The 13,300-nt window shown below is 32.8% G+C and overlaps 1 protein-coding gene and 1 long non-coding RNA gene across 11 annotated transcripts in view; one reads left to right on the plus strand and one right to left on the minus strand.

The window, feature by feature from the left end:
• Nucleotides 1–7,355: 7,355 nt before the first annotated feature.
• On the plus strand, nt 7,356–9,066 carry LOC121175094 (uncharacterized). The gene is made up of 2 exons (XR_005892132.1): nt 7,356–7,413; nt 8,945–9,066. It is a non-coding gene; the product is annotated as an uncharacterized lncRNA (long non-coding RNA).
• Nucleotides 9,067–10,026: 960 nt separating this feature from the next.
• Nucleotides 10,027–13,300, minus strand: part of LOC102661178 (2-succinyl-5-enolpyruvyl-6-hydroxy-3-cyclohexene-1-carboxylate synthase) — a 21,230-nt gene continuing 17,956 nt past the window's right edge. For 5 of the 10 annotated variants that reach the window (XM_041016814.1, XM_041016807.1, XM_041016806.1 and 2 more), the window contains 5 exons: nt 11,521–11,631; nt 11,248–11,374; nt 11,089–11,173; nt 10,660–10,751; nt 10,027–10,502 (listed from right to left, as the gene is read on the minus strand). In XM_041016814.1, the coding sequence (XP_040872748.1) occupies nt 10,715–10,751; nt 11,089–11,173; nt 11,248–11,374; nt 11,521–11,631 (360 nt within the window). In that variant the 3' untranslated portion in view covers nt 10,027–10,502; nt 10,660–10,714. The remainder of the gene's footprint in view (nt 10,503–10,659; nt 10,752–11,088; nt 11,174–11,247; nt 11,375–11,520; nt 11,632–13,300) is intronic. The other 5 variants (XM_041016810.1, XM_041016809.1, XM_041016808.1 and 2 more) reach the window with 5 other exon arrangements.

Raw genomic sequence — 13,300 nt, forward strand, 5'->3', positions numbered from 1 at the left:
CATTAGGTAAAAATAAGGGAAAAAGAGTCTACTTATGAGCTTTTTATCAATTAGGGATAAACAAAAAATATTCAATTTTTCAATTGGGGATATATTTTAAAAAAATTATTCAAAATGGGATAAGTCGAAACAGGTGTTAGGACTTCTGACTCAGAAGTAATAACACCGGCTACGACTTGTTATTTTTTAAAAAAAAATTTTAACTGAAGTCGTAAAAATATGTACGACTTCAGTGCAAATGTTATTCTTTTTACGACTTTTTAAGTCATTTTTTTAAAACGGAAGTCATATTTTGTTTTACAACTTTAAAAATTCGTAAAACTATTTTTTTTTTCTTTTTGTTAAATTTTTTAAATGTTTTTTTACTATTTGTAGACATGTTTTTGTTATGTTAACCTATTTTTTTTTCTTTTCCTAAATCTGTTTTTTCTTTTAAATTTAATATTTTTTACATTTTTATTTTTATTTTAAATAAAAAAAGTTAAAAAATATATTTAAATATATGATAAATAATATTAAGTTGATTTTATTAGTATATTTTTTGTGATTTTATTTTATATGTTATTATTTTATTTCAATGTTTTATTATTTAAAACATGTTATATATATTTTTAATATAGTTTACTTTAAATTTTTTTATTTAAAGTTTAAATAATCTATCAATAAAAATTAAAAATAGCATAATTAATACATTAATATAAAACACACAATACAAATAAAACGCATAATTGCTTGGTTCACCATGTTCATCAAAATCATGTTGTTGCTCGTCATCACTGAAGTCGCTAACATTATCTCTTATTATGGGTTGTTCAATAGTCATCTGTAAAAGAATTATTGATTAGTAAGGAATCATTGGATTCTATGTAACGTAAAAAAACATTTTTAAATATCTTTTTCGTGTGTGTAACACTAAAAAAATTATGTCAGTATGACTCTAAGAAACACGTCAAAATGAGAGAACCAATTAATTGTTTGGATGCAACATATGCACCGAGGTGAGAATGAACCCTCCTTTTATAAATTTCACGCGAGTGAACACTATTTATTGAACCGTTCATGCTACAACTAAACACTAATATTCTAACACACAAAATAATAATTTAACAAAATTAATTTAACATGTATAATAATTTATGTAACTAATTCGTAAATTAATAATAACTAAGCACTATTATTCTAAAACATAAAATAATAATTTAATAAAAAAATTAATTTTCCATGTATAATAATTTATCTAACTAAGCGGTAAATTAATAATAACTAAACACTATTGTTCTAAAACATAAAATAATAATTTAAGAAAATTAATTTATCATGTATAATAATTTATCTACCTAAACTGTAAATTAATAATAACTAAACACTATTATTCTAAAACACAAAATAATAATTTACCAAAATTAATTTAACACTAAACCATAAATTAATAATAACTAAGTGATATTAAAAATGCAAAACTAATTAATTATTTTCAGCAAAGAAAAACAAGCTTTAGAACATGCCATTAGTTCACTTGTGCAGCAAAGAAAACAAGAAAAAGCACGCATCCTTGAAAATAGCATGCGTAGTGTATTGTTCATGCAGCAAAGAAAAACAAGCTTTAGATCAGTAGTGTATTGTTCACTCACGTTAATGCAATGCATTGTTCACTCACATTACAACACTGAAATAGCAGAAAACAACCGTCAAGGGAATAACTTTAGAACAATAATGCTGAAAACAAGCTTCATAGGCTCCAATAATTTACACCCGTGAAGGTTGCACATGCATGAATAGAATAAAAGTAGTCATGAAGCATGCTTATACGGTCATTTATGGTGAAATGATTTATGATAGCATGGAATCTTGCCAGAAATAAAGTAGTCAAATTTAACTTATGCTGTAAACATGATTTATGATAGCATGGACCAACTTGCTTTAAGTTGTTAAATTTTTTAAATGCTTTTTTATTATTTGTAGACATATTTTTGTTATGTTAACCTTTTTTTTTCTTTTCGTAAATATGTTTTTTCTTTTAAATTTAATATTTTTTACAATTTTATTTTTATTTTAAATAAAAAAGTTAAAAATATATTTAAATATATAATAAATAATATTAAGTTGATTTTATTAGTATATTTTTTGTGATTTTATTTGATATGTTATTATTTTATTTTAATGTTTTATTATTTAAAACATGTTATATATATTTTGAATATAGTTTACTTTAAATGTTTCTTATTTAAAGTTTAAATAATCTATCAATAAAAATTAAAAATAACATAATTAATATATTAATATAAAACGCACAATACAAATGAAAGAAAAACATAAAAATTACAAGTTATTTTAGTCATGTACTTGTTTGTATGGACAGTTAGTCCGATTATGTCCTTCACTTCTACATAATGAGCATTTCTTAGGCCTATTTGGAATTGGTTCATCCATCTCATTATGTATTCGAGTAGTGGTCGGCTTGCCTGATGTCAATCGTCGTTTCGAAGGATCAGACATAAAATACGAATCTAAATATTGTGGCCATGTGTCTTCACTTCCTAGGGAATGAAAATGATGTTGATAAACTTTGAAAATGTTTTCCAACTTGTATACAGGGTCAACAAAGTCATCATAATTTAAATTGCAAAAAACACACGCTGCAATTGCATGCAAGCAAGGTAGTCGAAGTGCTTGAAATTGTCCGCAATCACACGACCATTCATTCAATTTGACAGTGCATGCCATTGCTCGTCGATCAAGTCGCGTATTTGCAATTTCTTGAACCTCAAACTCCCCTGTTTCTCGAACATACATGCGAACACAATGCGAGGTAGCAATGTGTTGATTTTCTTGCATCATGACATATACGTCTTTGGAGTACCTATGCCCTGTCTTTATCATATTCATGATTTTGATGCCGTTAGTAACAAATGAATCATTTATTTTATTAAATGTTTCATTGACTAAGGCAGCAATAGGTAATGCTCGGGCTCCTTTCAAAACAGAATTCATACATTTAGCAAGGTTGGTAGTCATATGGTCATACTGTTTTCCTTTATCATACGCTTGAGTCCATTTACTCTTAGGAATTTGATCCAACTAATCTGCTGCTTGTGGAAACTTTGCTCGCATAGCGAGCAACTTAGCCTCAAATCGTAGTTTCCTCATCTCATACCATGTGCGAAAAGATAGAAAAATGAGTAATAAATAGTAAACATGTAATAAAGCAAGAATATGATGCATGAAATAGGAAGAAACATACCCATATTGATTACTTGTTTTTTTAAGTCAACATTTTTAAACTGTTTGTTGAAATTTGATGCAATGTGGCGAATGCAATACACAGACGAAACATCTGGTTCATTCCAACCAACACGTTCGGATTGTAAAGCTGCTAGCAAACTGGTTCCCCTGTCTGATATAATACATAAATTTGGTTGCGGAGTAACATATCTTCGCAAATAATGCAAGAACCACATCCAAGCTTCTCTAGTCTCGCTCTCAACAACTGCAAAATCAAGTGGAAAATTGTTCCTACTACAATCTTGTCCGATGGGAGTTAACAAAGTACCATGGTATTTGCCAGTTAAAAATGTCCCATCTAATTGCACAAGTGGCTTGCAATATTTGAAGCCTTCAATGCATGGATTAAAGTTGTGTGTTTAGGGTTTGGGGTTTAGGGCTTGGGGTTTAGGATTTAGGGTTTAGTGATACTTGTGGTAAAGTTGTGTGTTAGGATTTAGGATACAATGAGAAGGATATTTGGACTATTAATGAGTTAGTTAATTAAAGGGTTTTATTAGATATAAATAGGGAAAGAAGGATATGAAATATTCTCTTCTATTTTCTGTTCTTTTCTTATATTTAGTAAAATTCTTTTCTTCATCATTTCAATTTTGTTCCTAACATTGTGAGGCTAGACTGATTAATCTGGGAAACCAATGTAGCTAGGCTCATGTCTCTAGGAAAGTCATTGGGCTAGATTATATCTAATCTTATAGTGCATGATTTGAACCAAAGAAGGCGGATCTGAGTAGTTGAGGTTATGAGTCAACAAGAAGAGAGAGAAAATGAATCAATGTGTCTTTCTCAAACTCCACCCATGTAGACTACAAGCGCTAGCCAAAAAAATAAATGAGAAATTGAATCCATGATTATATGCCCTATATTTGCAATCACCTTTTTCTCCTTGTTGTCTAAAGTTACCTAACACCTTTGAGATGAAGGTGGATTAAATGAGCCATGCCACATTCGTTTCAAACTATGTAAATGGATACTTGATAGTGAGGACCAAAAAGGTAAAGAATTGCAACTATAGGCACCAAAATGAGATGTTTTAAACTATACGGACTAAAAGGGAAAGTTATTACAACTATAGGAAACAAATGGGTAATTTCAATGTTTTCAAATAATGAGGTTAGCTCCATCTTTCAGGTTTTTCTGATCATCTTGATATGTGAATGATATTATCGTCTTTACTTTTTTGATCAATTTGTTTGCATTTGAACTAAACTCTATGTATTTGACTATTTGGATTTGGATTAGTACTTGGTATCTTTACTCATTCCAAGATATTTTTCTGGGTATTACTTGATTTTACTCGGCAAATAAATGATGACGATGGGTACAAAATTATTGTTTTTCAATGTTGTTCAGTTTTCTTTCATAATCCAACAACAACAACAACAACAAGAATAATAATAATAGGACTCTCCGCTTGCAAATAGGACTCTCTGCTTCCCACAAGGGATAGTGGAAGACTTACTGATCAAGGTCAGAAAATTCATTTTCCCTGTGGACTTTATGATTCTGGATATAGAGGAGAATGAAGTCACACCAATTATTTTGGGAAAACTCTTCCTCAACACAATAGGAACATTGATTGATGTCAAGGAAGGGAAATTGACTTGGTGGCTAGGTGATGAGGAAGAAGTATTTAAGGTATTTGGTACTGCAACAAACTCATTTTCTCCTCATTCCTGCAATTTTGTGCAGGCCACTAACAAGATAAAAGTCATTTTCTCCTCAAATACCCATAAACCCTAATTAGTCAAGTAACCCTAATTTGTCAAATACCCCTAAACCCTAATTGACCAAGTAACACTAAACCCTAATTACTCAACTACCTATAAACCCTCATTAGTCAAATACCCCTAAACCCGAATTTGTCAAGTAACCCTAAACCCTTATTTGTCAAATATCCCTAAACCCAATTAGTCAAGCAACCCTATTTTTTCAAATAACCCTAAACCCTAATTTATCAAACACACTTAAACCCCAATTAGTAAAGTAAACCTAAACCATGATCTATCAAATATAGATAAACCCTAATTAGTTAAGTAACTGTATCCCTAATTTGTAAAATAACCCTAAACCCTAAGCATTCAAGTAACACTAAACCCTAATTAGTCAAGTACACATAAACCCCAATTTGTCAAGTAACACGTGAATCCTAAATTTTCAAATACTCATAAACCCTAATAAATTAAATAACCCTAAATTGTCAAATAACCATAAACCCTAATTGGTCAAGTAACACAATATTCTAATTTGTCAAATAACCCTACACCCTAATTAGTCAAGTACCACTAAACCTTAATTAGTCAAGTACCTATAAATCTTAATTAGTCACATACACCTAAACCCCAAATTGTCAAGTAACCCTAAACCTTAATTTTCAAATACCCATAAACCCTTATTAGTCAAGTAACCCTAATTTGTCAAATACCCCTAAACCCTAATTGGCCAAGTAACACTAAACCCTAATTAACTCAACTACACATAAACCCTCATTAGTCAAATACCCCTAAATCCGAATTCGTCAAGTAACCCTAAACCCTTATTTGTCAAATACCCCTAAACCCAATTAGTCAAGCAACCCTATCTTTTCAAATAACCCTAAACCCTAATTGGTCATGTAACACTAAACCCTAATAAGTCAAGTACAATAAACCATAATTAGTCAAATACCACTAAAAGCTTATTTGTAAAGAAACCCTGAACCCTACTTTGTCAAATACCCATTAAAACTCAATCAGTCAAGTAATCCTAAACCCTTATCTTTGAAATACCCCTAAACCATAACTAGCAAAGTAACCCTAAAGTCTAATTTGTCAAATAACCATAAATACCCCTAAACCATAACTAGCAAAGTAACCCTAAAGTCTAATTTGTCAAATAACCATAAACCCTAATTAGTTAAGTAACACAAAACCCTAATTAGTCAAGTACACATAAATCTGAAATAGTCAAACACACATAAACCCCAATTTCTCAAGTAACCCTAAACATCTAATTTTTCAAATACCCCTAAATCCTACTTAGTCAAGTAACCTAATTAGTCAAGTACCCCTAAACCCTTATTAGTCAAATATCCTTATTTCCTACTTTGTCAAATACCCCTAAACCTTAACTACTCAAGTACCCATAAACCGTAATTAGTCAAATACTGCTAAATCCTAATTTGTCAAGTAATCAAAAAACCTTATTTGTAAAATACCCCTAAATTATAATTAGTCAAGTAACCCTAATTTGTCATATAACCCTAAACTCTAATTAGTCAAGTAACTCTAATTTGTCAAATAATCCTAAACGCTAATTGGTCAAGTAACACTAAACCCTAATTACTCAACTACACATAAACCCTCGTTACTCAAATACCCCTAAAACCTAAACACTAAGTTGTCAAATACCCGTAAACTCTAATTAGTGAAGTATCCGTAAACCCTAAGTTTTTAAAATAGTCATAAACCCTAATTGGTCAATGAACACAAAACCCTAATTAGTCAAGTACAAATCACCCTAATTAGTGAAATACCCATAAACCCAAATTTGTCAAATACCCTTAAACCCCAACAAGTCAACTAGACCTAAACCTTGATTAGTCAATACTTCTAAACCCTAATTAAGCGATCTCAACTCATCTAATATCTAATACAAGGGGTCCTTAGGAGTAAAACCCTCACCATTAACACTAGATGAAGAATGAAGACTCATGTTGGTTCCTAAGTTATGGTTCTTTCTTGTTGGGGGTTTGAAAACAAAAGGTAAAAGAAACTATGATTGAAACTAGCCAAAATAAACACTAAAAGAGGTGTGAAAGATAAGGTAAAAACTAATTGGTAAAAGGCAAGCTACCTAGGCGGTTTGACAATGGAGAGTAAAGGAAATAAGCTATGAAAGTAAGCAAGAAATTAAAGTGCAAGAAATGCAAACTAGGCGGATCCTAAGAGTGTTTGGATGATCTTATTTAAGGTTTCCAACAAAACACTCACTATCCTAAGGGAAAATTGCCTAAAATTATTACACACAAATGGAAGTAGGGTGACCTATTGGAGGCTCCCAACTTACTTCCAATGAAAGGCCTTTTTGTTACAAAATTTGAAAGCAAAGCAAATTGTCAATTACAAAATTACAAAAAAAAAGTCCTCAATTGTGGTGGCTATTCTATCTTTAATGTTTCACTGAATTTGGAGTGCTTCTTAGTCCAATAGCTCTTAAGGTGGTTGACCCCTTGCTTCTTGACTCAAATTCTTCAAGGTATGACATCAATCCTCCTTTCCAATTCCCTATATGACAAATCACAAGTAAGGAAACAAAGAGACAAACAATAAGCAAAGACAAGCTACCTAGGCGGTTTGACAATGAAAAGTAAAGAAAATAAGCTATGAAAGTAAGCAAGAAATTAAAGTGCAAGAAATGCAAACTAGGCGGATCCTAAGAGTGTTTGGATGATCTTATTTAAGGTTCCCAACAAAACACTCACTATCCTAAGGGAAAATTGCCTACAATTATTATGCACAAATGGAAGTAGGGTGACCTATTGGAGGCTCCCAACTTACTTCCAATGAAAGGCCTTTTTGTTACAAAATTTGAAAGCAAAGCAAATTGTCAATTACAAAATTACAAAAAAAAAGTCCTCAATTGTGGTGGCTATTCTATCTTTGATGTTTCACTCAATTTGGAGTGCTTCTTAGTCCAATAGCTCTTAAGGTGGTTGATACCTTGCTTCTTGACTCAAATTCTTCAAGGTATGACATCAATCCTCCTTTCCAATTCCCTATATGACAAATCACAAGCAAGGAAACAAAGAGACAACCAATAAGCAAAGACAAGCTACCTAGGCGGTTTGACAATGAAGAGTAAAGAAAATAAGCTATGAAACTAAGCAAGAAATTAAAGTGCAAGAAATGCAAACTAGGCGGATCCTAAGAGTGTTTGGATGATCTTATTTAAGGTTCCCAACAAAACACTCACTATCCTAAGGGAAAATTGCCTAAAATTATTACACACAAATGGAAGTAGGGTGACCTATTGGAGGCTCCCAACTTACTTCCAATGAAAGGCCTTTTTGTTACAAAATTTGAAAGAAAAGCAAATTTTCAATTACAAAATTACAAAAAAAAAAAGTCCTCAATTGTGGTGGCTATTCTATCTTTGATGTTTCACTCAATTTGGAGGGGTTCTTAGTCCAATAGCTCTTAAGGGGGTTGACCCCTTGCTTCTTGACTCAAATTCTTCAAGGGATGACATCAATCCTCCTTTCCAATTCCCTATATGACAAATCACAAGCAAGGAAACAAAGAGACAAACAATAAGCAAAGACAAGCTACCTAGGCGGTTTGACAATGGAGAGTAAAGAAAATAAGCTATGTAAGTAAGCAAGAAATTAAAGTGCAAGAAATGCAAACTAGGCGGATCCTAAGAGTGTTTGGATGATCTTATTTAAGGTTCCCAACAAAACACTCACTATCCTAAGGGAAAATTGCTAAAATTATTACACACAAATGGAAGTAGGGTGACCTATTGGAGGCTCTCAACTTACTTCCAATGAAATGTTACAAAATTTTGAAAGCAAAGCAAAGCAAATTGTCAATTACAAAAAAAAAGTCCTCAATTGTGGTGGCTATTCTATCTTTGATGTTTCACTCAATTTGGAGTGCTTCTTAGTCCAATAGCTCTTAAGGTGGTTGACCCCTTGCTTCTTGACTCAAATTCTTCAAGGTATGACATCAATCCTCCTTTCCAATTCCCTATATGACAAATCACAAGCAAGGAATCATAGAGACAAACAATAAGCAAAGACAAGCTACCTAGGCGGTTTGACAATGGAGAGTAAAGAAAATAAGCTATGAAAGTAAGCAAGAAATTAAAGTGCAAGAAATGCAAACTAGGCGGATCCTAAGAGTGTTTGTATGTTCTTATTTAAGGTTCCCAACAAAACACTCACTATCCGAAGGGGAAATTGCCTAAAATTATTACACACAAATGGAAGTAGGGTGACCTATTGGAGGCTCCCAACTTACTTCCAATGAAAGGCCTTTTTGTTACAAAATTTGAAAGCAAAGCAAATTGTCAATTACAAAATTACAAAAAAAAAGTCCTCAATTGTGGTGGCTATTCTATCTTTGATGTTTCACTCAATTTGGAGTGCTTCTTAGTCCAATAGCTCTTAAGGTGGTTGACCCATTGCTTCTTGACTCAAATTCTTCAAGGTATGACATCAATCCTCCTTTCCAATTCCCTATATGACAAATCACAAACAAGGAAACAAAGAGACAAACAATAAGCAAAGACAAGCTACCTAGGCGGTTTGACAATGGAGAGTAAAGGAAATAAGCTATGAAAGTAAGCAAGAAATTAAAGTGCAAGAAATGCAAACTAGGCAGATCGTAAGAGTGTTTGGATGATCTTATTTAAGGTTCCCAACAAAACACTCACTATCCTAAGGGAAAATTGCCTAAAATTATTACACACAAATGGAAGTAGGGTGACCTATTGGAGGCTCCCAACTTACTTCCAATGAAAGACCTTTTTGTTACAAAATTTGAAAGCAAAGCAAATTGTCAATTACAAAATTACAAAAAAAAAGTCCTCAATTGTGGTTGACCCCTTGCTTCTTGACTCAAATTCTTCAAGGTATGACATCAATCCTCCTTTCCAATTCCCTATATGACAAATCACAAGCAAGGAAACAAAGACAAACAATAAGCAAAGACAAAAAAAAATGAAATGAAAGCTAAACCAATAGAGTTTTAACAAGACAAATTTTCAAGGATTATTCAATAATTAAAGCAATGAAAAGCACACAAAAGCAAACAAGGAGTCAAAGAGAAACCTAGAATGGACCTAGAGTAGAGTAGAAAAACAAAAAATTTTAAGTAGCCTTTCCATCCAATTGAGTATAAGCCATATGAAATCAGTAACACACAAGTAGCCTTTCCATCCAACTGAAAAAATTTTAAGTGCCGTTATGAAATGAGTATTACCAGAAAGCTTGAAATGAGTATAAGCCATATGAAATTAGTATTACCAGAATGCTTGGATAGTCAACAGTCAAGCAATAAGGATCTAGCATGCCTACATCTTAATACCTTCTACAAAACTGAAGAAAACCAAGTCAACCCAACAAACAGTTAAATCATAAATGCTACGTACCTTTGTGAAGCTCCGCTTATAGGTAAAATCTTCCTTTTTTTTACCTTAAAAGGATACTAATTAACAACATTTCTCTTTACCTTGACCTACACATCAAAAGAGACAACAAATCAACTACCTCTCAGCCTGGAAGATTATGATTGTCATCAATTGGCTCAAAACCAACAAATTCCTATAGCTAGGAAAACTATTGTGACAATCTTACAACTAGCTCAAATTCATTTACAAAGAAAAGCTGCATACATTCTAGTAGCAACGGTCTTCAACTCTTGGTAAAATCCTCAACCCTAGTCACTGGTCAGCAAGGATCCCAAACTCTTGTAACATCCTCAACCCTGTTTATAAATACGACAATGTTATAAATATTCTAAGTATCACCCTTTTAGTATTTTATTCCTTATTCATAAACAAAGAAAACCAAGCAACCACAAATATCACAATGCTATAAATATTCTAAGTATCATCCAACATCATTAAAGGGCTAATAAAAACATCTCAATGTAAAACCACAACAAACATCTTATGTACCACACGAGTGAGCAACTAATAAGTAAAACAAAGCTTTCACAACAAAAATTCAGCAGAAAGTAAAGAAAATGATTGAACAAATGAACAAGATTTTTCCACATATGCAAAGCCTAATCCAAGAACTATTGCAAAGACAAAATTTACCATGAATTGGAATTGGGTAACTCAGAATTGAAGCTCGGCATTCCTCTTTCAGGTCCCTTGTCATCTTCAACAACAATTATTGTACCTGCATGTCCAGTACTCAAACAAAAAGGCAATAGACCTGGTTACAAAAAGTTTCCTTGTAGATACTATAACTACCATTAAAAGCTTTTGTAATTATTTTTTTCCTTAGGGATAGATGCATTTCAAAATAAACCATGCATGACTTAGCCATCTTGTCAGCACTTGCTACCTCAAAACCATCTCTTCTATGGAACTCTTTAACCTGCTCCATTAGTTAAAAACAAAACAAGGATCAGTAAATCCTTCGAAAAATGTCTTACAATACATATTATATTAGCAGATCATTAAAATTATAGATTTTGCAAGCTTGTCCAATGAGGTGACAATGAAAATACCTAGTGTTACTACCTGATATACAGTTTTTGCTGCTCGTTTTATTGTCGATTCCAACTGCATCGATGCATCTTTAACAAGCATACCACGAACCAGAGCAGCAACCAAGTTGACCTTCTTTGGACTCTAAAATACCATAGAAAACAAGGTATGTAAAATGTGCAACTAGTCAGATATTAATCAGATCCTTCTTAAACCATAAATTAAGACATTTTCCACAGCAAGCCAGGGAAGGCATTTCAATGGCTAAAAAATTAGATGCCAACTTTTCTGCAAAATAACATGTTGGTTAAAACACAGAAGTTTCTTAGCAAGTAGCTAGGCAGTGGCACCACATAAATGTAACAAAACATTGTAATTTTTCAATATTTATGTTATTGCTAAGCTGAACATACTTGTGATGATACTTATGTTCACTTTAACATATTTATATTATACAATTCAAAACTACAACATAATAAGAACAAACAACATTATGCTCCTGTCGCAACCTACCCTTCGGCGGGAGGGCGACGCGTGACTCGCGGGAAGCGTGTTCCACGAAAGGAATACGCGCGGAGTCGCCACCAACGTTTATTTGAGGAAAACGTCGGAAAAACCGGAAAAGACGAGATCTACGAACTTTTTAGTGAAAGGTTCGGGAGTTGTATTTACGCACGGGGAAGGTATTAGCACCCCACACGCCCGTCCCAAGGGACGGCAGCCTTTAATCGAATGTGCAAACATGACTTTGATTTTTTTATGTTCCTTTTTACATTTCTATGTCCTTTATACCCTTTTTATATTTTTCTCTTTTTGTGGTCGACAAGGGTGTTTCCCTTTGCTCCTACGTATCCCTCAATTTGTGATGAGGAAATCAGACCTACGTAGTTCTTTCTGGAACAAAGTGTTTGGTTAAGTTGTTTTTGTCTTTTTTGCAAAATATGTTTTTATTGAACAAAAGGTCATTTAAGGTGTTGAACCATTAAACGGTCTTTTGATTTTGAAAGGGGAGAAACGTTAAGGCGTTGGACCATTAACGATCTCTTTGTTTTTGAAAGGAGAGAAACGTTAAGGCATTGGACCATTAACGATCTCTTGGGGTGGTCGACAAAAGCGGGGCTTTTGCTCCTACGTATCCTCAATGAGGAACTCAGACCTACGTAGTTCTTGCTTTTTGTCAAGTGATTCTTTTTTACTTAAGTGGTGATCATTTTAAGGCGTTGGACCTTAAAAATGATCCATTTTACTTAGTGAGAAATTGAAATGACAAACTTCAAAAGCCTATTTTTGTGGACGAGCTTGACTAGGCGAGTTGATTTTAGCCTTAGTTTCACTTTAGTTATTAATCAATTCGATTAAGAATGAGAAATCCCAAAGAGAAAAACGTCCGATTGATTTTCCGCTTTATTTTACTAAAAGATGTTTTTTTGATTATTATATTATTTTTTACCTTTTTTTTTATTTCCAACGTGGTTACGGCACGACCGAACGGTCGGAATTCATTTTAACCGAAGTTAATGGATAATACAATTCAAACGTTCGGTGGAAATTTATTTTATTTTTAAGTTAAGCGAGAAACGACTTAAGTAAAATGGCTTAAGCACGTCAACAGGGGGTATAAAAAGTAAACAAAACGAGAATAAAAATGCACGAAACGTAATGTGGACCACTACGGGTACATAGAATGAATCGAAAAGCTTGGTTCGAGGTACTTACCCGTTGAAGATCGAAGAACGATGAAGACGAATGAGGACGTCGAAGAACGGTTGAAACCTTTGCGAGATCTCACGAAACGTACGGAAACGTTCGGAAG

This window comes from Glycine max, chromosome 6 (assembly GCF_000004515.6).
Source record: "Glycine max cultivar Williams 82 chromosome 6, Glycine_max_v4.0, whole genome shotgun sequence".
Classification (NCBI taxonomy): domain Eukaryota; kingdom Viridiplantae; phylum Streptophyta; class Magnoliopsida; order Fabales; family Fabaceae; genus Glycine; species Glycine max.